Genomic DNA, 27723 nt, shown 5'->3' with positions numbered 1-27723 from the left:
CAACGTATTTTCTACATGGCTATATAATAGCATATTAGTAAACTAGTAACACATACTTATTTCAACCTCCAAATCCCCATAGGGGCACAATAGGTTTTGACAGAAGATTTTTGAAATTTCTCCTCTCTACCACTGCTGAGGGAATGATGTCAAAATATGTGTGTATGGGTTTGTATATAACACACATTCACAGAGACACACACATATACACACCAGAGGATAAAGAGATATATACAGCAGTTATATATCACCTAGTCACTCTGACAGTAAATTGGTTGGAAAACGCGAGATGCTGCCATCTTGCTGAAGCTAAACAGGTATGGGATCTGCCAATGCCAGCTTGATCCTTCCTCTGCATGCCAGCTTGAAGTCCATGATGGATAAAAATGAACTGGGTCACAAATGTCCCAGTTCTATAAAAATGATAGCTATGTTACCATACACAGTAAAGCTGGCTCAAATCTTGGTCATGTAAATGCATAGATTACATGTTTTAGCAAGGTTTTTTTTTATCGCAGTAACCCTTCTCTCCTTTTGGCTATAGGATCTTGTGGGAATGGCCAGCTTTTGGCCTCCCAACCTTCAGCTTTCCCAAATGTTTTTTATTGGCCTCTATGTGGATTACAGTGATGAGCACACTCTCCTGGTTCGCACAGGATGGCATGTGGGAGGTTTGGGAAAATGCTATGATAGAGCTTTCACATATATCTTTTAGTATCTTGTTTTTGTAATGATCTCATAGGCACCTGACTAGTTCTCACTACGTATCCAATTATCACTACGTATCCTATTTTTTTGAGATTGATGGGGTTTATGTAAGGTTGTATTTGGTATTCAGAAAAAGATGAATAAAAGTTCAGCGGACAGTTGCTCAGGTTTTTTTTAGAGAGACGAGGATGCCTGGCTGGTTCAGAGCATCTCTATCAACCCGGGTCTGAATTCTCTTCCCTACAGATCTCATCAGTGGCACAATAGATAGAAGGTCAAAATGACTGCAATTATACTGCATAGCATGGCATTTACAACAGCAATAGTAACATTACCAAACTATAGACTAACCTGTCCAACAATAAGTTGGGGGCAAACAGCAGCTTTCCTGGATGCTCCACAGATCTCCAGACTAGGCCAATCATCAGTATCTCTAACCAGGCACATTCTAGTAGATGGACTTGATCATGGAGTGTTAAGTCCACAAAGCCTAAAAGAAACGGAAAGGCAGGATTTACTCAGTAAAAAGAACAATTTATGAGAATTAGGAAAACTCCAAAGTTTGGGTTGACTCATTCCGTTGCAGCAGATTCATGAATCGATTAATCTTTTTGGCCTGCTCTAGACTGATAAATGTACAGTATATGAAGTCAAGATTGGCAATTTGACAAATAGTTGCTTTTCTGTGCTTTAAAATAGTATAGAAAAAAATAATACATGTTATCATAGAATCATAGAGCTGGAAGGGACTTTGGAGGCCTTCCAGTCCAACCCCCTGTTCAAGGCAGGAGACTTTATACCAGGGGTAGGCAATCTTGGCTCTTTTATGACTTGTGGACTTCAACTCCCAGAATTCCTGAGTCAGCTTGACTGGCTTAGGAATTCTGGGAGCAGGAATTCTGGGAGTTGAAGTCCACAAGTCATAAAAGAGCCAAGGTTGCCTACCCCTGCTTTATACCATCCTGGTCAAATAGATATCCAGTCTATTTTTTAAAACCTCCAGTAATAGAGCATCCACAACTCCATGAAGCAAGCTATTCTATTGATTAATTGTTTGCATGGTCAGAAAATTTCTCCTTATTTCTAGGCTGGATTTCTCTTTAACAAGCTTCCATCCATTACTTCTTGTCCTGCCCTCTTATGCTTTGGTGAATAAGTCAATCCCCTCTTGTGTGTGACAGCCCCTTAAATATTGGAAAACAGTTATCATGATGCCCCTAATCTTTCTCTTTGATAGGCTAGACCAGACATGTCAAACTCACAATGTCACATGATGTCGTGCAACATATTGGAGCTTTTTTCGCATTGCCAGTTTCCTGGTGATACGTCCGGCCCATGGGCCGGCAGTTTGACACCCTTGGGCTAGACCAGGGGTAGGCAACTGTGGCTCTTTTATGACTCGTGGACTTCAACTCCCAGAATTCCTGAGCCAGCATGGCTGGCTCAGGAATTCTGGGAGTTGAAGTCCACGAGTCATAAAAAAGCCAAGGTTGCCTACCCCTGGGCTAGACAAACCTAGTTCCCTCAACCATTCATCATTCAATTTCATCTCTAGACCCTTTATCATCTTTTTTGCTCTTCTCTCCACACTTTCCAAGGTTGTGATGTAAAACACCATAAGGCAATTTCCTATGTTTTTTTTTACAATGGAATCCTAAATGAAATGTGTAGGGGAATAATTGTCCTTCTACATTTCATAAATATTGTGTTTTGCAATTACTTACCATTCTAATGTCTTAAACCATGTATTTGAAATCAAGCATGTATTATATGCAAAGTGCCCTACATGGAATTACATTTGTATACATGTGCGCACATTCATGTACACTACGGGCTTTATAAATGTATGACTTTTATTATTAGGCAATCAGAACTTATTTTTCAGCTAGGAAAATTTTGATTTTTTAAAAAAAGTAATTCTTTCTCTCTGCCCATTTCCTAACACTGTTATGAAGAAAACACAAATGTCTGTCTATAAGTACAGAGAATCTCACTGAAAGACCAACTTTTCTGGTTAGCTTCTTGAGAACCAACAGAATACATGCTCGAGTTCAAAATAGAAGAAGATATGAATTGTGTTTATACATTTTTTTAAAAAAAAGTAATCTTGAGCTTTGATTTGGGGGTTAGTCCATTTTAAGATTGAACTAAGAGGAAACTTAGGGATTATATGATGGACACATTTCCCTATTGTATAACATTTTTTGATTTTCCTGCTGCATTAAAATCTCAGATTAACACTGAAGGCAATATAAAAGTAGCTACTTAACATAAATCTAAAAATGATACATCTATATCATCTATGTCTATCGTTACCCCTTCTCTTTTTTAAGGTACATTTTTCAGACAGTTTTTTCCCCAGATTCATTCATTCTCAAATTCTCAATTCTTTTGGCCTCTGTCAACCAACATTTCATCCATATGGACTGCCTTGCCCTCCATTAGTAGGCTCCCTCCATCTCTACAATAACTGAGTGGTCTCTAAGTATTGAGTTTAACAAAATTAGGGATATATCCTATATTCATGGTAGGTCCTATCCACATGTGCTTGAATTAGAAATTATCAAATTAGCGTGGGATATCTAGTTAGAATACAGATACATTTACTCTCTGTCCTGAGCAGAAATTGGATTATTTTGAGCACTGCTATATTTTCCCACAAAAGCTAAATCTCCAAGGAGGTAGAACTGTTGTACAGGTAGTCCTTGTTTAGCAACTGCCTTGTTTAATGACCATTTGCAGTTAGGACCGTGCAGGTCTTTAAAACAAAGGAAAGCTGAAGTGAGATCATAAGCAGTCAGTTTCCCTTAGTGAGCCCTTTGCTTAATGACCAAGTTGCTGGTCCCAATTGTGATCACTAATCAAGGACTACCTATATAAGAACTGAACAAGTTTGTGTGAAAAGAAAAATAATTCATCTAATAATTTATGTGAGACACTAAATAGCCCATCCTTACATTATTTAATAAAAATAAAACTAAGGGTAAGCCAGAATGTAAGAATGTAGTCAACAGTGCCTCCTATATTTAAGTCTAGCATAGATTTCTGCTATAGTTTAAACTTGAACATTATGCTAATTAGAAGTTTAACAGGACACCTGCAATTGATTGCTCAGAGCAGTTAGTTGCACAATTGATTGCTAAAGCTCTAAGTTCTACAATTGATTGCTTAGATGAGATTAACTAAGAACAGGATGCTCTGATTAGATCTGAGAACTATGTGTCTTCTTCCTGGAGCTGGGAACAAAGTATTCTGCTTGAGGATAGGAACTGTTCTTTCTTTTATTGGAGCTTAAACTGTTGAAATACTGTTTCAAATTCAACTAATCTATCCATTCTGATATATGTCTGTCTATTCTGATATAAATACAGGTATTCCTTTTTCTTCTTTCTGTTCTTTGAAATGCAGTTTATCTAGTACAATATCTAGAGAGTACTAACATTAAGAATATGAGAAATAACAGCGACTTAAGGAGATTAATATCTAATTATTCAAAACCTACAGCTTACCAGTTTATGATAAAACAAGAGTTACTACTTGAGGCATCAGAGGAGTAGGTGCCTCTTCATTTTTCAATCCTTTGAAATATATTTAAATGAAATTGCAATGTACTCACAAAGTATTTAATGTGAGGTTTTATTCTAATACTCCTAGCAACTCTATTATGGAATTGGGTATATTTTTGAACATCTCTTCAGGCATCCTTAGCTTTCAAAAGATATCAGCCAATGCTGGATCACATCTAAGCCAGTTTAACTTATAAATGAACAAAGCTCCATTCAGCTTCCTTCCAAACCAAAATGAAAGATCTTACTATATCTCAACCCAATGATAGATGATCCACGTACTTGTCCCAAATTGCTGCAGGTGTGGTATTGAGGCAGAAAACCACACAGTGTAGATCAGGGGTCTTCAAACTTGGCCCTTTCATGACTTGTGGACTTCAACTGCCAGAATTCCTCAGCCAGCACGCTGGCAGAGGAATTCTGGGAGTTGAAGTCCACAAGTCATAAAAGGACCAAGTTTGAAGACCCCTGGTGTAGATTTTCTGAGTGGTTGTAAATAAAATAGTATGTAAGCATACATGATCAAAGGTCTTATGAATGGTAAGGGGGAAATGACCAAGAAAGAGCTATAAATAATACACAAATGCCATTCAAAGAAATGCCCAGTTTCTGAAAAAAGCAGATGAACTGAATTTCAAAAACATTATTGAAATTCTACACAGAGATTAAATGAATCCTCACATATTGTACAGCAGGGGTCTTCAAACTTGACCCTTTTATGACTTGTGGACTTCAACTCCCAGAATTCCTCAGCCAGCGTGCCTGGCTGAGGAATTCTGGGAGTTGAAACCCACAAGTCACAAAAGGGCCAAGTTTGAAGACCCCTGTTGTACGGCAACTGTTCAACAACAAACTCTTCAATCAATGAGCCACAATAAAACAATTAGCATGTATTCATTGAATTTTGAATTCAGATTAACATCAGTGACATTATTTTCCAATGGTTTTGTAAAATAATAAATATATTCAGTGGCATAAAACTGAATATCAATTATCAAATTAGTAGCATTCATGAAAGATACTTAAAAAGGTTTGGTAGGTTTAATTATGCTACATGAGCAATACATGAGCAATATATGAAAACAATCCCTTATATTTCTGTGCGGTATAGATTATTCTTGTGCTGTCTTAACAGAATAGAGATATGTACATGGGGTACTAATTTATTGAAGTATAATAAATGGTTGATTATTCTATTGAAATATATGTTATATTTGCAGAAGGAATGTTAACTTTGATTAACTTCCCTTACCCTCATCGTGCTTCAAGCAAATTGCTTTTTAAATCAAGAGTCTGGTCTCTTTAATTAAGTCATTGTAAAAGGAGATTTTAACAGAGGACTGAGATCTCTCATGTCTTGGTTTAAGTACATCTATTTCATTGTTAGGCTCTTTATCCAGATCTTCAAATCTGTATGATATTAGAAGATTTGATAAGAAGATTTTATAATTTACACTGTACAAATATTATTTATGATCAGCTTTTATAATCTACAAGATACAGATGATCATAATTTATATGCTATTTGGCTAAAGAAAAGTAGAATAAAAGAGAAATAGTCATATTTAAAAATGAAAACATTAAAAGGGTTACAATGAAAAACAAAAAAACAAAAGTTTGGAAAAGATTAGATTTATATAGGACAGTGATGGCGAACCTTTTATAGACCAAGTGCCAAAACCGCAACCCAAAACCCACTTATTTATCGCAAAGTGCCAAGGCTGCATCAACATTGTGGTGCCCTTGGGGGGCGGGGCAGGGAAGCGTCTCTGAGTGCCGATTTGGGACACAAAAACCAGGAGTGCAAAAATGGGACACTGTGCTGCAAGGCGCAAAAATGGCCACTGCCACACCACAGGGTGCAGATACAAGGCGCTGCACCATGCAAGAACAGGGCAAAGCTAATTAGTATCATGCAGGAACTAGCCCCACCCCATTTGCAGCCCCTCCCTTTTCTTCCAGTCCATCAATCGACAATGGTTGGTGACCTCTACTCAAGCTTGCTAGTCGGCTGCTTCACCTCCTTTGTGCTGGATGGGGCTCCTGCTCCGGGAGGCGGTGGCAGCTTGATGGACCTGCTACTGACAGAGGTGGCATGCGTGCCAATAGAGAGGGCTCTGAGTGCCGCCTCTGGCACGCGTGCCATAGGTTCACCACCACTGATATAGGAAATCATGATGTACAATCAATACATATGAATTTGTTATAAAGATGTTTTAATTAAAGCCCCCCCCCCAAAAGGAAATGGAAAGAAATGAAGGTAATGTTTATTTAAGAAAATGTATATATGGTTACCCAACTCCAGGAGTCTTCTAACTTGGCCCTTTTATGACTTGTGGACTTCAACTCCCAGAATTCTTCAGGCAGGCATACCAGCTGAGGATTTATGGGAGTTGAAGTCCACAAGTCATAAAAGGGCCAAGTTTGAAGACCCCTGGCCCAACTCAGTCTCAGTGAATCCAGGCAGCTTACTAAGATAAAAACCTAATATAAAACAATAAAAAATAATTACCCCCATTTCCTTGGGGACAACACTTAATCAAACAAGCCCCTTGATGGGCTCCATCCCACTCTGGGTTCCCCAGGCCCATTGGCAAAACCAGGTCTTTAGGTTCTTATGAAAGACTGTCACAGTGGGGACAATAAATTAAAAGCACACGTGGGATGACTTTTCCAATTTGGTTACTGACTTGCAAATGAGGCATGAATATGAATCTGTGCTTTTAATCTCTCAAACATTAGAGTAGATGACAGCAATATCTTTCCTATGTGTAAGATTTTTTAATATAATTTGCTATTGCATTCCCCAAAGAAAGTTTCTCCCCCCACCCTTGGGTGCAGATAGGTGAGGCAATGTCAAACTCCATTACAGGTAGTCCTCAACGTATGACCACAATTGAGCCCAAAATTTCTGTTACTAAGTGAAACACTTGTTGTCACTTTTCACCTCATTTTATGGCCTTTCTTGCCACAGTTGTTAAGTGAACCACTGCAGTTGTTAAGTTAGTGACATGGTTGTTAAGTAAATCTGGCTTCCCCATTGACTTTAACTTGTCAAAGGTGATCACGTGACTCTAGGACCCTGCAACCATCATAAACATGAGTCAGTTGCCAAGTGTCTGAATTTTGATCATGTGACCCTGGGGATGCTGCAGCAGTCGTCAGTGTGAAAAAGAGTCAGAAGTCACTTTTTTTCAGTGTCGCTGTAACTTTGAACAGTCACTAAACAAACTGTTGTAAGTCAAAGACTTCCTGTGTTGTCAGCCCTCCTGGGTGAAGCTGACCCAGGATTAGTTGATTAAATGAGTAATTTTACTTTATTGTAAGGCTACATTAACAGAATCCTGCAAGTCTGAAGGTACCAACCTCCTGCCACTATTTTAATCACCCAATCAATTAGATTGTAAACCGACCAGAGTTGTACGACAATGAGATGGCCAGTGAATACATTTAATAAATAAACACATCAGTAAAGTGTGAGCCCTTCCTAAGTTTCTTCCTCTGGCTGTTAAGCCCCTGAGACTCCCTATTCCAGTGATGGCAAACCTTTTAGAGACCGACAGCCCAAACTGCAACCCAAAACCCACTTATGTATCGTCGGGTGCCGGGTGGGCATGGGCCACTGGCTGGATGTAGCCAATTGGGTGGGTGTGGCCAATTGGGTGGGCATGGCCCATTGGTGGGCATGGCTGCGGTGGTAACGGCAGACTGGGTGGGACTAAAAAGTTCAATCAATCAATTCCAACTTTGCGAGATCTTTTTTTTCCCCATGAGAAGTTGAAATTGATTGATTGATTGAACCTTTTTTTTTGCACACGGCGGCGGAGGCCTAAAGCGAAAAGGTTTTATAAAACCCAGCTGAAGGCCTAGGACTGGGGCGATGGCAGGCGTGCCCACAAAGAGGGCTCTGTTGTGATTCAGGGTCAGCCTGTGGGTTCGGCAGTTGGGTCGGACGATTCAGAGGAGGAGGAGGGGGGTTTTGGAGAGCTTGCTGAGAATAATATTGAAGCTCCACAGAGCCCTCAGCCAGGCCCCTCCCATCTTGTCACGACGCAGACCCAGCTGTGTGAGCCTGACAGCGTGGATGAAGATGACCCACAGCTGGCCCTGTTCAAGGACGCCCGACGCAGGAGGCAGTCAATCAGGAGTAAACAGAAGAAGGCAATGGGGCACCTCGGAAGGAGGCAGAGAGAAGCCACGCCCTGAACTGTTTAAAAGGGGAATGTGTGGGAGGGCTGGTTTGCTGAAGGCAACCGTTTGAATAGCTCCTGTTTCATGGTTTGTGTTTGCTCTCTTTGCTCTGTTTGCTGTTTTATGTTAATAAATTTGGCAGGCTTAGTTCCATCCTCTTGCCTTCTTGTAAAGGGGTTGTCCCTGCCTTTTCTGCAGGGCCAGTAGCAGGCTGGTACAGAACAGGCTCTGCGTGCCACCTGTGGCACGCGTGCCATAGGTTCGCCACCACGGTCCTATTCTGTTGTCTATTTCCTAGGTAGCATCTCTTCCACTACTCTGTCAAGGTCATTCTTCCATAACATTGCATCAGAGAGGAAGTATAATTATTTCCAAAGGTAGCTTCTCTCTCTAACCCAAGATCTTCTTCCATCACTATCATTTTCTTTGAGTGACAGTAGCCAAAAGTTGACAGCATGAGTTGGAACCAGTATCAAGTTGCAAAGGGATTTATGAGGTGCCACTTTGGCTTCAAGAACATGGAGCTGCTGGGGAAATTTAGAAGCGTGGAACCAACCTAAAGAAGAAAAAGTTCTTGGTGCTCAGGTTTTGGTGTCTGCAGCAACTTTTTCACCCCCACCTAAATTCTGTGAGGAGAACACTATTGAAACAAAACAAGCTGTTTTCTGTCTATTGAAGTTCACCAGATCCATTCAACTTCAACTCTCTTCACAGCCAGCCTACCCAAAATAAATTGAAGAGCAACATATCCAGAAAGCATCAGATTGAAGAAAGCTGCCTTTCACCATAAAATAACATCTTTCTTATCACCAGGAATCAAGGTACATTTTTTCCCACCAGTACACTTGACTAGATTAAGTCAAATTAAAAAGATCTTCTGAAATTATCTAAATTGCGCAATTGAATATCAAGATAGAATAGTGAAAAATAAAATAAATGGACTATCAGAGTGCCCACCTGTTCTAAAAGTGGCAGTTCAAAATTTGAAATCATTGCAAAAGATTTCAAAGGGAAAAGAAAATTGTACTATTTGAAAACCAGATAGAACAATAGTGTGTCTGTGAATCTGTATTGGTATTCATTTGTGTTATTCAGTGTATTTCAGTGTATTGTAGCTTCATAAGGGAAAGGAGGACAGAATTCTTTAAACTCATATGTAGACTCTGAGAAACGACTACAACATCATTCCTGACATTAGGACCCTGACTATTTAATCTATTTTTGGAAAACCAAGCAGGATTGCATCATTAGCTGATGTTTCAGCAGCAACAACCCACTCCAATCATCCACTTACTGTACAACCATACTTCTTTCATTTTAAACTTAAATTGAAACTTTTGGATGGGCTACCTTTCCAATCTGCGTTCCAGACCACCAAGAACATACTCACATCCACAACTCTGCAGGAGGAAACACCACCTTGCATAACTGCTGCCTTTTTCCAAATGTGCATTCCCCCCAGTACAGATTTTTCTTAGGTAATTCCACCAAATGTACAGAAAAGGCTGCACCATCCGTCAAAGGGCAGACACCCTCTTGCGGACTGCATTCAGTGACTACATTCTCCATAAGATTTAATTTTCAGTTAATGCATGTAGAGTTATTTGCATTGTTGGTTTGCTCATGCAACTATCTTTGGCCACAAGAGGGGAAACAAAAGAGATGATCATTCAGTCATAAGGGGACATCAAATGTCCAAGCAATGCTTCAGTTGTCGCATCTTGTGCATCATTTCCCACTTCAAAAAGTTGAGACCATCAATTGGGTGCTTTGGCTGTGGAAATCACTTTGCCAGAAATGACAAATGAAGTTCTGCCTGTACATACAAGACACAGAAAGATTTGCTGGCTAAATCTTTCCTCTTCTGAATAACATCATTTTAGTTTTGCATGGACTAAGCCTAAGCCAGCTGTGGATTGTTTAAGGTATAAAAGCATTGTTGACAGTTTTACTGTCTGAATATTATTTTCAGAATAGCACAAGTGGAAAAAATGAGAGATATAGCTTGATGCTATCAGCAAATGAAAAGCTTCTCATCCCCATATTTTATTCTTCCTTTATAGAAAGGGGAAAAAAGACTAACATTTATGAGTTGCCTTTTGCAGCACAGAAGAAAAACAAACGTTGTCACCTGCCTAATTATTTAGTTTAAGCCTCAAATAAGAATCCAAGCAGGAAAAAAAAATCTGCAGCTAGTCAAAAACTGAGGCAATGTGTTTCCCCTATATCACATAAAAGTATGGATTATATCCAGGCTCCAGGGGTTGAAGCTATCCAAGAATATCCTGAGGATATGAGTGAAATACTGCAAGATGGCAGGAACACTATGCAGTCAAAGTTCCTTCTGTTTTTTTATGTGCATCACACAGATGACTCAAAAAAAATAAATAAGCAGCACTTCAATTGCACCATCAGGGCGTTTTTGTCATAGAATGCCCCGAACGGAGTTCTGGCACCTTTTTTGGATGGAACCTTGTAGAGTAGGCAAGGTGAGTTGTATGACATGTGTGAGTTCTGGCACCTTTTTCTTTTACAAAAAAAAAACACTGAGGGACACTATTAGCTTTTTCCACCCTACCTGAGGGACATCTCTGAAGCCATCTTGTCTCATTCACAGGGCTTTTTTTCTCGTAGAACGCCCAGAATGGAGTTCCGGCACCTTTTTTGGATGGAACCTTGTAGAGTAGGCAAGGTGAGTTGTATGACATGTGTGAGTTCTGGCACCTTTTTCTTTTACAAAAAAAAAACACTGAGGGACACTATTAGCTTTTTCCACCCTACCTGAGGGACATCTCTGAAGCCATCTTGTCTCATTCACAGGGCTTTTTTTCTCGTAGAACGCCCAGAATGGAGTTCCGGCACCTTTTTTGGATGGAACCTTGTAGGGTAGGCAAGGTGGGTTGTATGACATGTCTGAGTTCTGGCACCTTTTTCTTTTACAAAAAAAGCACTGCTCATTCATATTTGTCAATTTACATGTCATGTTACACGTCCTCAGTCAGAGTTTAGAACAATATCTGAAATAATCTTATTTCTCAGCAAGTGTTCTCTCCCTGCTTTTCTCTGTTTTCAAAACTGCATTTTTACTTGTTCTTCCTTTTTTCAAAAAAGATTCCTCTGAAGTTTCCTCAGAGATGCTGTTTTATATTTATATTTTATTTTTATTATATTTTAAGCCACCCAAAGTTGGTATACAAGAGAAATGAGTGGTGGGTGGGTGCGTCTGTGTGCGTGTATAAATCAATAAATATCAGGTCCAATAACAAGTCGGACAGGAAAAGAAATGGGAGGAAGAAAACTAGTGCAGTGTGAAGGAGCTAAGATGAAGCAAATGGATTTTTGTATAAGTTTGATTTAGTTATTCATTTACTTGTCTGAGTTATAAATGTACCATCTTCCAGGATTAGTTCTCTTTCCCAACTCTGGATTAGTTCTCTTTCCCAGTATTCTGGATACATCTTTCTTTTCTTGCACATCCATGTTCCAATAAAGCATTATGCAGTTTACACAGTGGACTATTTCACGTGCTAAGAAGGCCTATTTGCAAAAGATTGTGGAAGATGATTTCTACTAAAATTAGAGATATCATATCTTAGCTATAAAACTCCCAGTGATTATTTAGATGGTAGCAAACTCTGTCTTCTACCTGCCAACTAGCAATCATCCAGAACGTCTGAGTTTGGGTAGATGTAATAACACGATGTCTTTATTTTGTACATAAATAGTCTTCTTTTTTAAAGTAGTGGTGTGTGTGTGCGTGCATGCATGCGTGTGTGTGTGTAAAAATGTCATCCATAAGTGTTGCAAGAAAAAAAGTCTGCTGCAAATTGCTAGCTCCAGAACTCATCACCTCTTTTTAACATTAAGAAAGAAATGATATGCTTGAAAAAATTGGCAGGGAATTTGTTTTGGTCCCTTTTCTGTTCATCACAAAACAAATCTGTGCTTGTAGAATGAAGTCTTTAAGCCTAATTATTTTGTAGCCTGCATTAGGGTCATGGTCCAAGGTACCACATCTGGCGTTAATTATTTTAAAAGGTCATTTTACATTTGCTATTATGGACTATCCTATATAAAAGTCAGAAGAAAACCTTTTAAAGGAAAATTGAGATAGTATTTACAGTTGTAATTATAGAGATGACCATAAAAATTGTCAACTTTGCATTAAGTCCTCTATTTTAAAGGCCATGACAAGCATTATATCTAAACTGGCCAAAATTATGACTTCAGTGGAAATTTACAATAACCCATCTCTGCACAGTGTTCAGAGAGAGAGAGACAGAGAGGGAAAGAGCCTCTTTGTATAATCACATAAAATAATTAAATGATTGCTCGTTTCATCAGTGTACTTAAATATAAGGGAAGAAAGGCAGCACCATCTTTTACAGGGACATAAGCCAAGTTTAAGGCAATATATAGTTGCTTTCGATAACTGTTATAGATGTACAACATTCTTTAGTTTTAATTTTAGAAGTAACAAGTGTTCCTCTTAAAAGAGGCTAGACAGACACAAGCCAGACAATATTGTAACAGCATAAAAAGTCTCCTTAATTACAACCATTTATTGTAATATGTGTATATATATATATATATATATATATATATATATATATATATATATATATATATATATATGTGTGTGTGTGTGTGTGTGTGTGTGTGTGTGTGTGTGTGTGTGTGTGTGTGTGTGTCTGGGAATGAAGCTGAAGTCACCAGCCTGAGGATGACGGATAAGATTTCGTCAAAACGTTGCCTTGATACCTCCAATTCTATGTGGGGGAAAAACCGAATGACCAAAGATCTACATATATATATATATGTGGATCTTTGGTCATTCGGGTTTCCACATACAAACACCCGCGAATACCTCAGAAAACATATATATATATATATATATATATATATATATATATATATATATATATATATATATATATGTGTGTGTGTGTGTGTGTGTGTGTGTGTGTGTGTGTGTGTGTGTGTAAATTTCATATATATATGAAAACTGGGAGGCTACGAGTACTGGTCCTGCCTTAGGCATGAAGCCAGAGGCGTAACCCTGAACCAGTCACTCTGTCTCAAACCTAGGAAAAAATTTATGTCGAGCCACTTTCAAAAAGCTTGCCAAGAAAACTGCAGAGGCTTGTCCAGGTGGTTGCCAGAAGTCAAGAATAACTTGAAGGCATGAAAAAACAAAAACCCACAAACATATAACTATAGCAAGAGAGCTTTCTCTTATGTTTGTTCAAATTGACTTCCTCTTTCATTTTATTGACAAAATAAATCTGGCCTTGTCAACCAGATCTAAAAGGGCAAAATCCAAGTCATGTTACTTACATAATACAGGTTGAGAATGTGACCAACATATTCTTTCCTTTGACTTAGATCCTACCATGGGGGTGTAATCAGTTTAACTTTTTCTTCACAATTTCACACATAGAGCTATTTGCATAATTTATTTCTATCTCTACAAATTATTGAACTGTGAAGGTAGTGTTACCTGATTTGCACTGCAAAAATCTTAACTATTACTAGACGATTTATATTTCTCTGGATTTTTTTGTATATATATTTTATTAGAATTTTTAAACATAACATAAATCATTCAGTAATTTGTAAACAGTATGTTGTCTGGGTAGCATTTATAAGACAATCTTTAACAATTAACTTTTATGATCTATATTCCATATGTTAATTCATTTGATTTCCCCTTTCCCCAAAGTATCTTTCTTTGCAAAACATTAGATTAAAACAATTCTCATTATTTTAATTAACAATTAAATATATAATTTCAATAATCCTATTTGTCATTTTAAATGCCTTATCGTAAATCCTGTTACCATGTTTATTTCAGCTTATTTCTCCCCCCAAATTCTAAATATTCTTACCAGTGACAATTTTTTCAACAGTTAACTATATTTACATTGGTGGATTTAATTCTGTTTTTTCCATATAAGCCCTCTCATGGTTTTATATTTCTTAATAAGTAAAAAAGTAGAAAGAGAAAAGAGGAGAGAGACAAAAAAGAAGAAAAACAAATAAAAAAGAAAAAGAAAGAAAAGGGAAAAAAGATAAGAGCACTGAGATACAAAAAATAACATACAACTTAAAATATGTATCCCTCCTAATTTAATATATATTTATTCTCTCAATTTCTTACTCTTTTTGACCATAGCTAGGAATGTATTTAATTTATTTAAACTTTAAGCATTCCATTCAATAGTTCTAATCATCTAATCCTTTAACTCTCATTCAAAACACATTTTTTATGCTTTTCTTATCGTCACATTTAAATAACTAAAACATTTGCTTTGTTTAAATCATTTCAACTTTTTTTTAACAGAAAGAAAAAAAACCATATTATATTAATTAAGAAAAAAAGAAAAAAATCATCCCTCTAAGAGTAATATATTTCAAAGTTTTTCCATTTCTTTAGGTAAAGGTAAAGGTTCCCCCGCACATGCGTGCTAGTCGTTTCCAACTCTAGGGGCCGGTGCTCATCTCCGTTTCAAAGCCGAAGAGCCAGCGCTTGTCCGAGGACGTCTCCGTGGTCATGTGGCCAGCATGACTAGACACCAAAGGCACACGGAACGCTGTTACCTTCCCACCGGAGTGGTCCCTATGTTTCTACTTGCATTTTTACGTGCTTTCGAACTGCTAGGTTGGCAGAAGCTGGGACGAGTAACAGGTGCTCACTCTGTTACACGGCACTCAGGATTCGACCCGCCAAACTGCCGACCTTCTGATCGACAAGCTCAGCGTCCTAACCCACTGAGCCACCGCGTCCCCTTTCTTTAGCCATATTCAAACAAATGTTTCTTTTTTAAGTATTCTCTCTGATAAGTTCCATCATCTATTTTCTTGATTTCCATTTTAGTCTTTTTTCTCTGGCCATTGCCTTTCTTAATAAGTATGTTTTGCTCCATCATTTGTTTTCCTGTAAAGAATTTTTTCTCATTCTTTTTCTTATCTTCAAAGTTGCTTGGACGTGTTGAAATATTTTCCATTTGGGTTAAATCATGATTTTTTATTTTATATGGCTCCATCTTTAAGTCTCTATCCTCAGAATTATGTTCAGTCATCTCTACTGTATTTTCTTGGGAAATTTCTTGGAGTGAAAAGTTGGAAATAAGTTGATTCATGCTCTCAAGGTTATTCTGCATTTCTTTGTAGTTTAAAGTCATTGTCCTTTGAAATTGTTGCTGCTTATCATATGTTTCCTTTTGTGAAGTATTCATTGCTTCAGTTTTGTTACTCTCACTTTGTTTACACAGCTGCATTTTCTAAAAACTTTGAGGATCAAAGAAAAAAAATCCTCACCCACCAGCAGGTGTCAGCGTTTGCTCATTTTTCAGGTCTTTCTAGTCTTTTTTCTCTCTCTAAAGGGTAAGTTTCACCGCTTCCGATAACAAAAAGGAGGGAGCAAAATCCTCCTCCCCCTTTCCTTCTTCGGAGATCTCTTATTTTGGGGACTTTCTTCTTCAGGAAAATAAGTAGGATAGAGAAAATCAATATTCTTACCCAGATTCAAGTATGCTGTTTTAAATCCGCTTAATTTAAAAGCTTATGACTTCTGTTGTCTTCAGCTATGGCTGAACATGCAGTTAGTCAGCCTTTACTTCTGTTGGTTTCTGGGAGGCTTCTCCTGGACCATTCATAGAGACCACCATCTCAACTAAGTCCCTGGGATTTCCTTCCTTCATTCCACCCCTTCAGGGAGGGTTCTGGCCCCTTAAAAAGGTAAAGGTTCCCCCGCACATGCGTGCTAGTCGTTTCCAACTCTAGGGGCCGGTGCTCATCTCCGTTTCATAGCCGAAGAGCCAGCGCTTGTCCGAGGACGTCTCCGTGGTCATGTGGCCGGCATGACTAGACGCCAAAGGCGCACGGAACGCTGTTACCTTCCCACCGTAGCGGTCCCTATTTTTCTACTTGCATTTTTACGTGCTTTCGAACTGCTAGGTGGGCAGAAGCTGGGACGAGTAACAGGCGCTCACTCTGCTACGCGGCACTCGGGATTCGACCCGCCAAACTGCCGACCTTCCGATCGACAAGCTCAGCGTCCTAACCCACTGAGCCACCGCGTCCCTCTCTGGCCCCTTAGGGTCCCCACAAAAAGAAATTCCAGCTGAAGAGTTCAGCATTCCAAATCTTCAGACTGCTCGCTGGAAAACAGGAACAGGAAGTCTTCTCTGGATTTTTTATTGCCATCTGTGATTGCCTCTATTTTTTCATCCTTGGTAGCCCAAAGTTATGCAACTTGATAGAAATGCAAGAACAATGTAAGAAGAGTTGTGCTGGATCAAGCCAAAGGCTTAAAATTCAAAACCATGGCCTCCCAGTTACCAACTAGATAGTTCCCCCTTTTAAACTGTAATAATATATGAATACCATGTACGGTTCATGTGGATTAAATAGAAGCCAACTCATGTAGACCAAAGTTCCCATCTCAGGTTTAGATAAATGTCCATGGAAATAGAAATGCATTAATGGATATTTTTCACCCCATTATCCATTTCATTATCTTCAAAGTTCGGCATTGCTGAAAAGTTCCTATCCAGTATGAGTTAACTCAATATTTGTGAAGCAATCTAGACTAGCAACCTTCACATACTTTCATGCTTTGTAAGTGCTTTGTGGGATAAGAGTTTCACAGTTTTGCATTTTGATCTCAGAACAGTATGCCTACGCATTTCCATTCAAATCCTAACATTATTTCCAGATTTCTTGATTAATGAGATGGAATCCTGAGCTACAATTAGTCAGCCTCTCCGTTGCCATCTTCCTTGGCCTTCCATTTGTCTACAAACATGATCAAGTGCTGTTTCTTTCAAGAAGACCAAGTTTTAATCACCTGATTAAGCAATATGATTACTAGAAGGCAAAGCTGTTTACACTTCCCTGTCAGAGAAATGTTTCAGACAAGACACTGTGTTTATTTTTGTAGTTGGTAATAAAACAATATTTGAACAAAGTCCTTCATCTTATTACCATTATCTTATCACCCTCTGTACCAACCATAAAAGACAATAGCTACTGAATCTCTCCGTCTGGCAGACAGCAACTGCTACTAAGGGCTTCATGAGAACTTTATAATAAACAGACTGGTGTCCAGGGGGATACTATTTTTGAATTTAAAACTGGACCCACAGCACCAAAAATGATTCTTCTTCCCAGGCATTTATTCAATATGCCCATGTCCTATTAAGAATCAGTATATTTGCAGTAAATTTTATAGCAGAAATTTCAAGCCTTATATACAAATCAACATGGCGGAATACAGTGGTTATAGTGATATACATTAACTCCACTTTTGATGGGTCAAACCTCATGGGGGAGGATGCCAGTACCTAAGTCAGGATTCAGTCTTCCTCACCAGAGACTGATGCATATTCCTGGGCAGTATGATTTATTTACCCATAAATACACACTCTTATTGAGGCAAGGAAAACTTTTGGATATATCATTAACTATGTGACACACAGTCAAATGCTGTATTCAAAAATTTTCTTTACCTCAAAAAGAGTGTTCTGGGGTTTTTTTGGACTTATCACCTCCTTTCCAGGGTATGTTAAAGTTCCCTGTTCTATTCTATTCTATTCTATTCTATTCTATTCTATTCTATTCTATTCTATTCTATTCTATTCTATTCTATTCTATTCTATTCTATTCTATTCTATTCTATTGTCAGGTCCCATCCCATCGTCCTATATCATCCCATCCCATCTCATCTCACACTGCACTACACCTATCTATATTTCAGCCATGAGAATAGCATAGAAATTTCTTTTAAATATTTCCATACACACCATTTCTTTTCCATTAACCTGAATTAAAATAATTCAGCATACATTTTTATTGCAGAAATAAATCTTGAGCTTTTATAGGGCTTGGGGGACAACAAATACATTCCCTCCATCTTTCCTGGCCTCCTTAACAGTAACTGTTCAGTGGCAAACCAGGATAGTAGCCACCTCTCTTTGGCTGACGGGATACTTCTCATTCAAGCAACTCCTCATCAGAACTCTTTTTCTTTGATCTTAACACAGATTCAGTTAGCACATTCCTCAAGGTAGGGAGAGATCTCTTTTCACAGATTGAGAAGTAGCCAAATTAAACTTGACTGACCAGTTTTACTACTTTCAAGCATTTTCTTTTCACGAGTGCATGGTGTAATGTAGTGGGCCTTTTTACTTGAACAGTTTTCACGTGTCTTTGAATGCTGCTTGAAAGTACCTAATTAGGGTGTCTGTGTAACGGTCGCTGGCTGCCCAGACATGCAGTCTCCAGGACGATCATTGGTTGGCTCTGGGGCGGGAATAGGTTCCTTCAAACCTATTGGCCGCCGCCTAGTGGCCAACCATTTAAGTAGCTGCATAGAAGCCTCTGTTGTCAGTTCTGTTCCTGTTCTATAATAAAGCAATGTTCTTGTTTGAACCCTCTCGTCTCACCTCCTACTTGCAAGAAACCCACTACACAATACATACTGTAATACTTGTTTCAGTCATTCACACTTTAACCTATTTTGCAATAAAGGGATAACTTGCAGGTTTATTTCCCTGAATTCCATTGCAAATACACGGTAAGGCAACAAAAGATTCTACTTACTATCTTTCCATAAACATGATTAAGCTGTTCAACCTTATTAACTATGAAAAAGACCCTGTCGACCTCACTAAGACTTCTAAATAACTTGTGCATGATACTATCACAGATTTCTATAGCAATACTTAAACTTGCTGCAAGCTTGCTCCCAAGCTGAAAAACTATGCTGCCTTTACTATATAGATCAGATTTGTCTTGTAGGTGTAAAGTTTTTTAAAAAAAACAAATCTGTAATTTATACTGGCATAAAGTTTTTTTTAAACTGTGGTTCTCTCTCTGTGAGGAACTGAACCTCCGAAATACCTTGCATGCTCCAGCAATAGCAAACTTCTCCACAAAGCTTTTCCTTCACCCATAATTCCTGGAATGTCCCTTTCACTGGGTTGGGTGATTGTCACACTGACATTCCAGGAAGTGATGCAGAAGGAGAAGCCTAAAACAAATCATATAAAATAGATGAAGTAGTAAACCAAATACACCAAAGAATATGGCTTTATGACATAGACTGACTTGACAAAGTGCTACACATATTGTAGGACAGTGCTGTGACCTGGCAAGTAATACCCCCAGAAAATAAGAACACCCTTGATAGACAGCTGAGGCTTTGCCAATAGCCATGACCAGTGGAGGAACTGTCACCTGGATGAGTTCTAGTAGCATCTATAATAGGAGGAATGAAAACCTTAGAAGTGCTACAACAGCTGGAAGGGAAGCAGCCAGATATATACCAGAATTCTGCCCCAGAATTCTAGGTGAGGGTTGTGTTCACATTAGATTCATGGCCAAAGACTAGCTTTCTCGGGGAGAAAAAAAAATCAGGTAGCAGAAGATTGCGCTTATATTTTCACGCTAGAGAGATATTCTCATTCTTGACTTTTAAAATATTCTGCATGTAAATAAAAAACAACAACAGTGTTAGTATCTTAGGAAGTTGAAACTTTAGTTCCTAATTTCAGCAAGAAGCACTCATTTCAAAAATAACCATGAGGGAACGAAAATAATGTTTTAGGGGATTTTTTTTTAAAAAAAGTAATTAATTTGTTTCTGTAACCATCAGTGGCAACATATTACATAGATGCAGAAATGTGATTCTTCAGTTTCAAAAGAATGCAGGTCTATTATATACTCGAATGCAGCAGATTTAGAAAACTGAACATACTGTGCTGTACCAAAGAAATGAAGGATATCTTCAGAGTTCATGGCCTGGTTATTTGTTTAAGTCATTGAAAACTAGAATTAGTCTTTGGCAGAGGCATCTGCACTGCTTTGATATCTCCTTACAACTAAGGCTAATAAATCCTTTGAGCAGAAAAACCTCTAGTAAATTAGGTGTCTATTGAAACAGTATTTAAAAGACAAAGAATGAACAACTGAATCTGATGTAGCACAGATTCCTGTCTGATTCAACATTTGGCCTTTTTTGGGACTAATACCACAGCTAGCTCTATATTTGTGGACATTCTTAAAAGAATTAACTGAGTTTTTAAAGTTTGTAATTTATGTTTATAAGCAGTCCAAGGAAACAATGAGCTGGAGTCTTCAGTTTTTGCAAACCAGGAGCAGGTGTGTTTAAAACTGTAATTAGCCTTCCTTTTTCTTAAAATGCAACAATGATTGCATAAAGATTGACTATGATTGTCTTCCTGTTGGAGATGTGCTGCAAGACTTGGAGCATTATGCTGCTATTGTCATTCTTTTATTGGAAATTCCTAGAATTATTAATTATACTTCTTATCTATATCCTTATTATTTGGAACATATCAGGATGTCTGGCAGGTAGCAGGATACAGAAAAGATACATCTACAACTGATTTGCAACAGCAGATGGCTGACAAGTAATATTCATCAACATTTGAACTGATGCTTTTCTGTTGGAAAAGCAAGAAAATGAAATTTTGAGAAAGCTGGTCAAATTTTGTTCAGCTGTTTGGTGGTATGATACAAGCTTGCAGGCTTCTTTCTTTTCTATTTTTTTAAAGTTTTTTTATCACATGTGGAGTTTACACTGTTATTTTAAAATTCAGATAATATTCATTGTCAATATTTGTAATATCTAAATATACATTTGCCACTTATATTTTAACTGATGCAATGGTACCATTATTAATCTGTTGGCTTTATTAATAAAGAAAAAAAGAAAAATATAGCTTACATATTTAAAAGAAACCTATCAGTTTGATGATTTATAGATGTAAACACAGATTTAGCTGTACTATCTTCCTGCATTATTAACTTAATTTTTATCTGTACAGTACACTGATAATTTCAGTGAATTGGACCAATCAAATATTGGAATGTAATGATATACAAATATTTTTATGAAAAAAATTTCAACTTATTCTTGAGACTTATTTCATTGGAAGTCTGTAAGGAAACAAGGATAAATTCATCCTCTGATTTGGATTCAAATCAGAACACTCTGCATGTAGCATAATTTAAAAACAAACAAAAATATGTAAATTTAATCCCACATGAATATGTTATCAGGTCTTGATGTTTTTCTAAGCATTGGATCTTTTGAAAGAATCCTATTTGAAAGATTTCAGAGAGAGACTGGGGGAATAAATCTGCTTTTCTCCTGATTTCTGTGATAGGCTTTCACTCACTCAGGGATCAGCTTCATGTAGAATACAGATTTTAACTAAAAACAACTTTGGAAAACAACATGTTTTTAGGTTCATTCATGGCCAAATCTAAAAAAGAGCAAAACAAACAACTGGCTAAATCTATTGCTTGAATGTAGGGGCAGAAGGATGATTTCTGAGAAACAGTGTAATAGAATGTTCAGTCACTGAGTATGACAGATGTTATTGGATAAAAAAATAATAAGTGAAGAATGACCTTTATTGTAGATAATGTAACAGCTAAATAAGATGGAGACTGAAGATTGTCCTACAGGAACATAGAAAGATTAATGTGTGGAGATGTACTCACAAATTTTATACACTGTGTGTATTTTTTTTAAAAAACATATTAATGTGCATATTTAAATTAAGTTCAGAATTAACTACGGTATATTACAAAACTCAAGATTTTAGCTTTTAAATCAGTGGTCTTCAAACTTGGCCCTTTTATGACTTGTGGATTTCAACTCCCAGAATTCCTCAGCCAGTCATGCTGGCTGAGGAATTCTAGGAATTGAAGTTCACAAGTCTTAAAAGGGCCAAGTTTGAAGACCCCTGTTTTAAATCAATTGCTGCCTACCTTTAGGGGCCAAATTTGCATTACCCTCTAGAATATTTTTTCTAGTGTAGCAGATCGAAATAGGGTCATGGTCTGCCATGCAAAGAAATAGTGAGCAAAGAAAGGAGTGTGCTGGCAATGGAAGAAATATAAGCCAGAGAAGACTTGTACGAACAGTAGAGTTTCAGGTTATCACTAAGGGAAACTCATAGGTATCTCTGAAATATAACCCAGAAGGAAGTAACATGGAGTTTCAAAAGTCTATTCCAAGAGCAAATTCCAGTCAGGATTAACTAGTCCCATTTCATCAGTTATACTATCTCATAGTAACCAACAGGATATATTTGGGATGTATGAAAATAAACTCTTTGCACTGTAGCTTTCTAACATTCAGCTCTCATTGCCAGTAGTTTGATTCCTTCGGTCCTGACCAGCTCAAGGTTGACTCAGCCTTCCATCCTTCTGAAGTCAGTAAAATGAGGACCCAGATTGTTGAGGCCAATATGCTGACTCTGTAAACTACTTAGAGCAGACATGTTAAACTTGTGACATCACGTGACATCACGCAACGTATTGGGAGAGTTTTGCCATTGCCAGCAATGGGGTGGGTGTGGCTTCCGGATGATGCATCCAGCCCGCGGGCCAGCAGTTTGACACCCGACTTAGAGAGAGCTGTAAAGCATTGTGAAGCAGTATATAAGTCCAAGTGCTATTGCTATATAAAGCTACAACCGATAGTAAAGAGGTGGTAAAAAGGCAGTGGTATATTAGCAGCCACTGATAACCTGGCTGTACATAAATCTGCTAACTCCTTTTAAAATTTTGCAAATTGATTGTTGTTCCCCTGGTTGCTGACAGACAATTTCATAATAATACCCTCTGTGACAAAGTACATTAAACCGTAATTTATCCATATGGTATAGTAACAACAACTTGCACCTAAACATCGGCAAGATGAAAGAGATGGTGTTAGGTGTTAGAAAAAAGGAGGAACCTGCCCCACTTTACATCGGGGAGGACTGTGTGGAGAGAGTTTCCTCCTTTAAATTTCTGGGAGTCTACCTCTGTGAAGATTGACCTGGAAAGTTAACACAACCCAGGTGGCTAGAAAGGCCCAACAGAGGCTTCACTTTCTTAGGGTCTTGCGGAAGAACAGGGTAGAACAACGGCTAATGACCCTCTTTTACCGGTCTACTATAGAGAGCGTCCTCTTGTATGGTATTTTGGTTTGGTGTGCTGGTCTGACAGCCACGGACAGGAAAGTATTACAGAGGGTGGTGAGCACAGCACAAGACATTGTGGGCTGTTTCCTGACACCACTGGATGACATCGCCAGGGCTCGTTGCCTTGGAAGAGTGAGGAAGATTCTCAGGGATGACTCACACCCTGGACGGTATCTGTTTACTCTCCTACCATCGGGTAGGAGATATAGGAGTATAGCCAGCCATACCAACAGGCTGAAAAACAGCTTTTATCCGTGGGCTGTTAGGCTTTTGAATGGGATATAATCTCTGTGAACTTATGCAGAATTGACTTGGGAGGCCGGTGTGTGGTGTAGTTGGTTCACATGGTGTGGTAGGATGGAGGGTTTGTTGTCACTGTGTGTTGAGGGGAGGGAGCACGGGGAGAGGCTCAGCTAATCTCAATATACACATGTTGTACTTTGACAACAAAGGTTTATTTTTTATTATTATTATTATTATTATTATTATTATTATTATTATTATTATTATTATTATTATTATTATTATGAGATTCAAGGTACTAGTAATGGTGTTTAAAGCCCTACATGGCAGGGGTCCGGAGTACCTCAGGGAACACCTGCTGCTGGCATCAATCTCCCTGCGCCCTGTGCGTTCCCACAGAGAGGGTCTCCTCAGGGTGCCACCGATCAGAGAATGTCGATTGGTGGCCCCCAGGGGGAGATCCTTCTCTGTGGGCGCTCCGGAACTATGGAATCAGTTACCGGTAGAGCTCCGGATGGCGCCCAATCTTCGCTCCTTTCACCGCGATCTGAAGACGTTTTTGTTTGCACAAGCCGGCCTAGCCTGATGGGGGATTGGTGGGGTTTTTTTATTCTTGTATTTTTATTATTGTATCTTTGGGGTTTTATAATTGTAACATATCAATTGTTTTAAAATCGGGCAATTATTTAATTTCCTTTTAATATTTGTAACTTTGTATTTTATGCTTGCCCTGTGAACCGCCCTGAGTCCTCAGGGAGAAGGGCGGTATAGAAATATTATTAAATTAAATTATTATTATTATTATTATTATTATTATTATTATTATTATTATTATTATTATTATTATTATTATTATTATTTACCAGACCTCAGTTTAATGGACCCTGGATAGCCAGAGATATTTTTCACCTGGACTTCACCTTCATTTGATGGACTGATGTCTGTTTAATTAAGGTTAAATGCAATTGGCAATATTTATGTCAATTAGGTAATTACACAATGATGTAAATTGACACAAATAATGCATATTCAAGTGTAACAGATACACTCTGCCCCCAGAACAATCTATTAAATTTAGGTTTTACTGCGTTTTGTCTAGCTTGGAATTCTGTTTGTTCAGTTTCAATGGAGGGCCTCAAATTCTAACATTGTGAGGAGGGAAAAATATCCACGTTAACTTATTCCATTCATGATTTTTTTCTTCCAGTCTCATGATTTTATACTTCTTTATCAAGCTGCTATTTAAGAAAAGCAAAGCATTAGTATAGTTATTGAGAGCTTATTACAATCCTTTTTGTCCAATTGTGAAATTATCTGTATGTATTAGTGAAATAAAATATTTTCATAAAAACATGAGGAGAAGAGAGGAGGGGAGGGGAAGAAAAGGGAGAAAAGAGAGAGTAGAATAGAGTAGAGTAGAGTAGAGGAGAGGAGAGGAGAGGAGAGGAGAGGAGAGGAGAGGAGAGGAGAGGGGAGGGGAGGAGAGGGGAGGGGAGGAGAGGAGAGGAGAGGAGAGGAGAGGGGAGGGGAGGGGAGGGGAGGGGAGGGGAGGGGAGGAGAGGAGAGGAGAGGAGAAGAGAGGGGAGGGGAGGGGATGGGAGGGGAGGAGAGGAGAGGAGAAGAGAGGGGAGGGGAGGGGATGAGAGGAGAGGAGAGGAGAGGAGAGGAGAGGAGAGGAGAGGAGAGGAGAGGAGAGGAGAGGAGAGGAGAGGAGAGGAGAGGAGAGGAGAGGAGAGGGATTTACATCCCTAAGTGTAGACTGGAGATATGGAATGTTAGCCTAATTTCAAAATTACACCAAAAGAGAGATTAATTCCAGTCTCCGGAGTGATCTGTGTGGTCTCCAGAGTTTGATATACTGAGACAAAGACAGAGGAAAACAAACTGTTCAAAAAGATCTCAGAAATGGGGGGGGGGGGTAAAAGAATGGCCACCCCCATCCTTTATGGCTCTGGTTCTTCCTGCCATTTGTTTCAGTCCTGCCCAATGCTGGTATGTGGTCAAATCCTTCACAGATGACTCCCATGAAAATGAAGTTCTCAGTCAAGCGAAGTTTCCCACCCATGTTCTAGACAATGGGAGAACTAAACCAAATATGTTTGCCGAGTTTGCAAGGCAATTTATAAAATTTACTTTTCAGCAGCAAATTGTTAATTAATGTTTCACAATGCCACTGAAAGATATTGACAATGACATTGCTTGCATTTTCCTCCTTTATTTCAGCCAGAAATAAATCCCCTGTATTTCTACAAATGTAAACAATTCTCAGCTACCTAGGCTCTGACTGTGCCTAAATGTTCCTTTCAGTATGATCTTATTAAGACCGTCAGCAATTTAGCTTTCACTTACAATTCATTGTAAATGGACTTTTGCTCCCAAGAGCACTTTTTTCTGGCTCACCTCTCCCCACCACTCCTCACACACTTTGAACATCTGCAAATCTTACCACTCCCATCTCTGAAACCAAACATAATTCTGCTTTTTTGGAGTTTATCAGTGCTCAGCAACACACTTTAAACTGTATTAACATAACAGACTATAAAATTGATAGTAGCTGGTCAATAACAAAGTCTACATTCAACAAATGGATTAAGATTATTCAAGTTAAGATGAAATTACAGTAGGAGCATAGAACATAAGAAGCATGAACACACAAAAGCTCAATAGTGAAAGATAAAATGAAATGACTATGAAATGACCTCTTTGGCATCAGCAAACTGAGATGGAATGCAATGGGACATTTTCAGTCAGAACATCACATGGTTTATTACTCAAGACATGAAAAACAAAGAAGAAATAGTTTTATATTTATGAAGAGTATAGCAAGAATAGCACTTGACTACATGCAATCAATGACCAAATAATATCTAGAACACTATTGACAATTCTTTTATATGATGATCATTCAAGTTTATACTCCAACCACAGAAGAAGAAGAAGAAGAAGAAGAAGAAGAAGAAGAAGAAGAAGAAGAAGAAGAAGAAGAAGAAGAAGAATCAATTTCCACAATATTTGTTTGTTTGTTTTGTTTTATTTAATTTATATACCGCCCTTCTCCTTGGTGGGGACTCAGGGCGGTTCACAGGGCATATATAAAAAAGACAATACAAAAATTAAAAAAAGATTAAACCCATGCCCAGTTAAAAACAGTGAACAAGTCTAAAACAACTATTAAAACCCATCACCATTTACAAAGAATTGCTTTGAAGTCCTTAACATTATTGAGGAATTTTGGAATAAACTTAAATGTCATTAAGGTTGGATGGGAAAAGAGACTGCCAAAAATCAAAAAAGAGAAGAAAGCAAACTGGATGTCAGAACAAACCCTGAAAATTGACAAGAAAAGAAGAGAATCAAAGCCAAGGAAGGCAGAAATCTCAGAAAGGAACTCAACAAGAAGTTTCAGAGAGCTATTAGAAGAGACAAGACAGCATATTACAACACCTATAAACACACTAAACAGACATCTAAAAACAAGCAAAGTCTATTCAAAAAATCTCTGAACTCAGAAGGTTGTTCCAACCATAAATTCAGTGGTGGGATTCAGCTGGCTCTCACTGGTTTGGCAGAACCAATACCTAATTTTTTTGTTGAGTTCAGAGAACTGGTTACTATAAGATATTTAAGATGGACAGTATTTAATATTTAATATTTATTGTTATGTATATGTAGGGGTGTGGGTCTATACATATGTGTGGTGAGGTGTATGTCATGTATGTGTTCCACTATGAGAGCGGGCAACTAAATTTCATTTTTGATGTATGCCATTGTGCCCACAGTAAAAAAAATAACAATAAAGGATATCTTATCTTATCTTATCTTATCTTATCTTGTCTTGTCTTGTCTTGTCTTGTCTTGTCTTGTCTTGCCTTGCCTTGCCTTGCCTTGCCTTGCCTTGTCTTGTCTTGTCTTGCCTTGCCTTGCCTTGCCTTGCCTTGCCTTATCTTATCTTATCTTATCTTATCTTATCTTATCTTATCTTATCTTATCTTATCTTATCTTATCTG

The 27723-nt window shown here is 38.2% G+C and overlaps 1 protein-coding gene across 1 annotated transcript in view; it reads right to left on the bottom strand.

Moving 5' to 3' along the window:
* Window positions 1-27723, bottom strand: part of ESR1 (estrogen receptor 1) — a gene marked incomplete at both ends in the record, with an annotated part of 169545 nt that overhangs the window by 13792 nt on the left and 128030 nt on the right. The window contains one exon of the mRNA XM_083348730.1: window positions 1060-1198. Within this exon, the coding sequence (XP_083204856.1) occupies window positions 1060-1198 (139 nt within the window). The remainder of the gene's footprint in view (window positions 1-1059; window positions 1199-27723) is intronic.

The sequence above is a fragment of the Vipera ursinii genome, assembly GCF_947247035.1.
Source record: "Vipera ursinii genome assembly, chromosome: 1".
Taxonomy (NCBI): Eukaryota; Metazoa; Chordata; class Lepidosauria; order Squamata; family Viperidae; genus Vipera; species Vipera ursinii.
The sequence above is the reverse complement of the archived record's forward strand: the minus strand, read 5'-3'. Positions and strand labels throughout refer to the sequence as shown.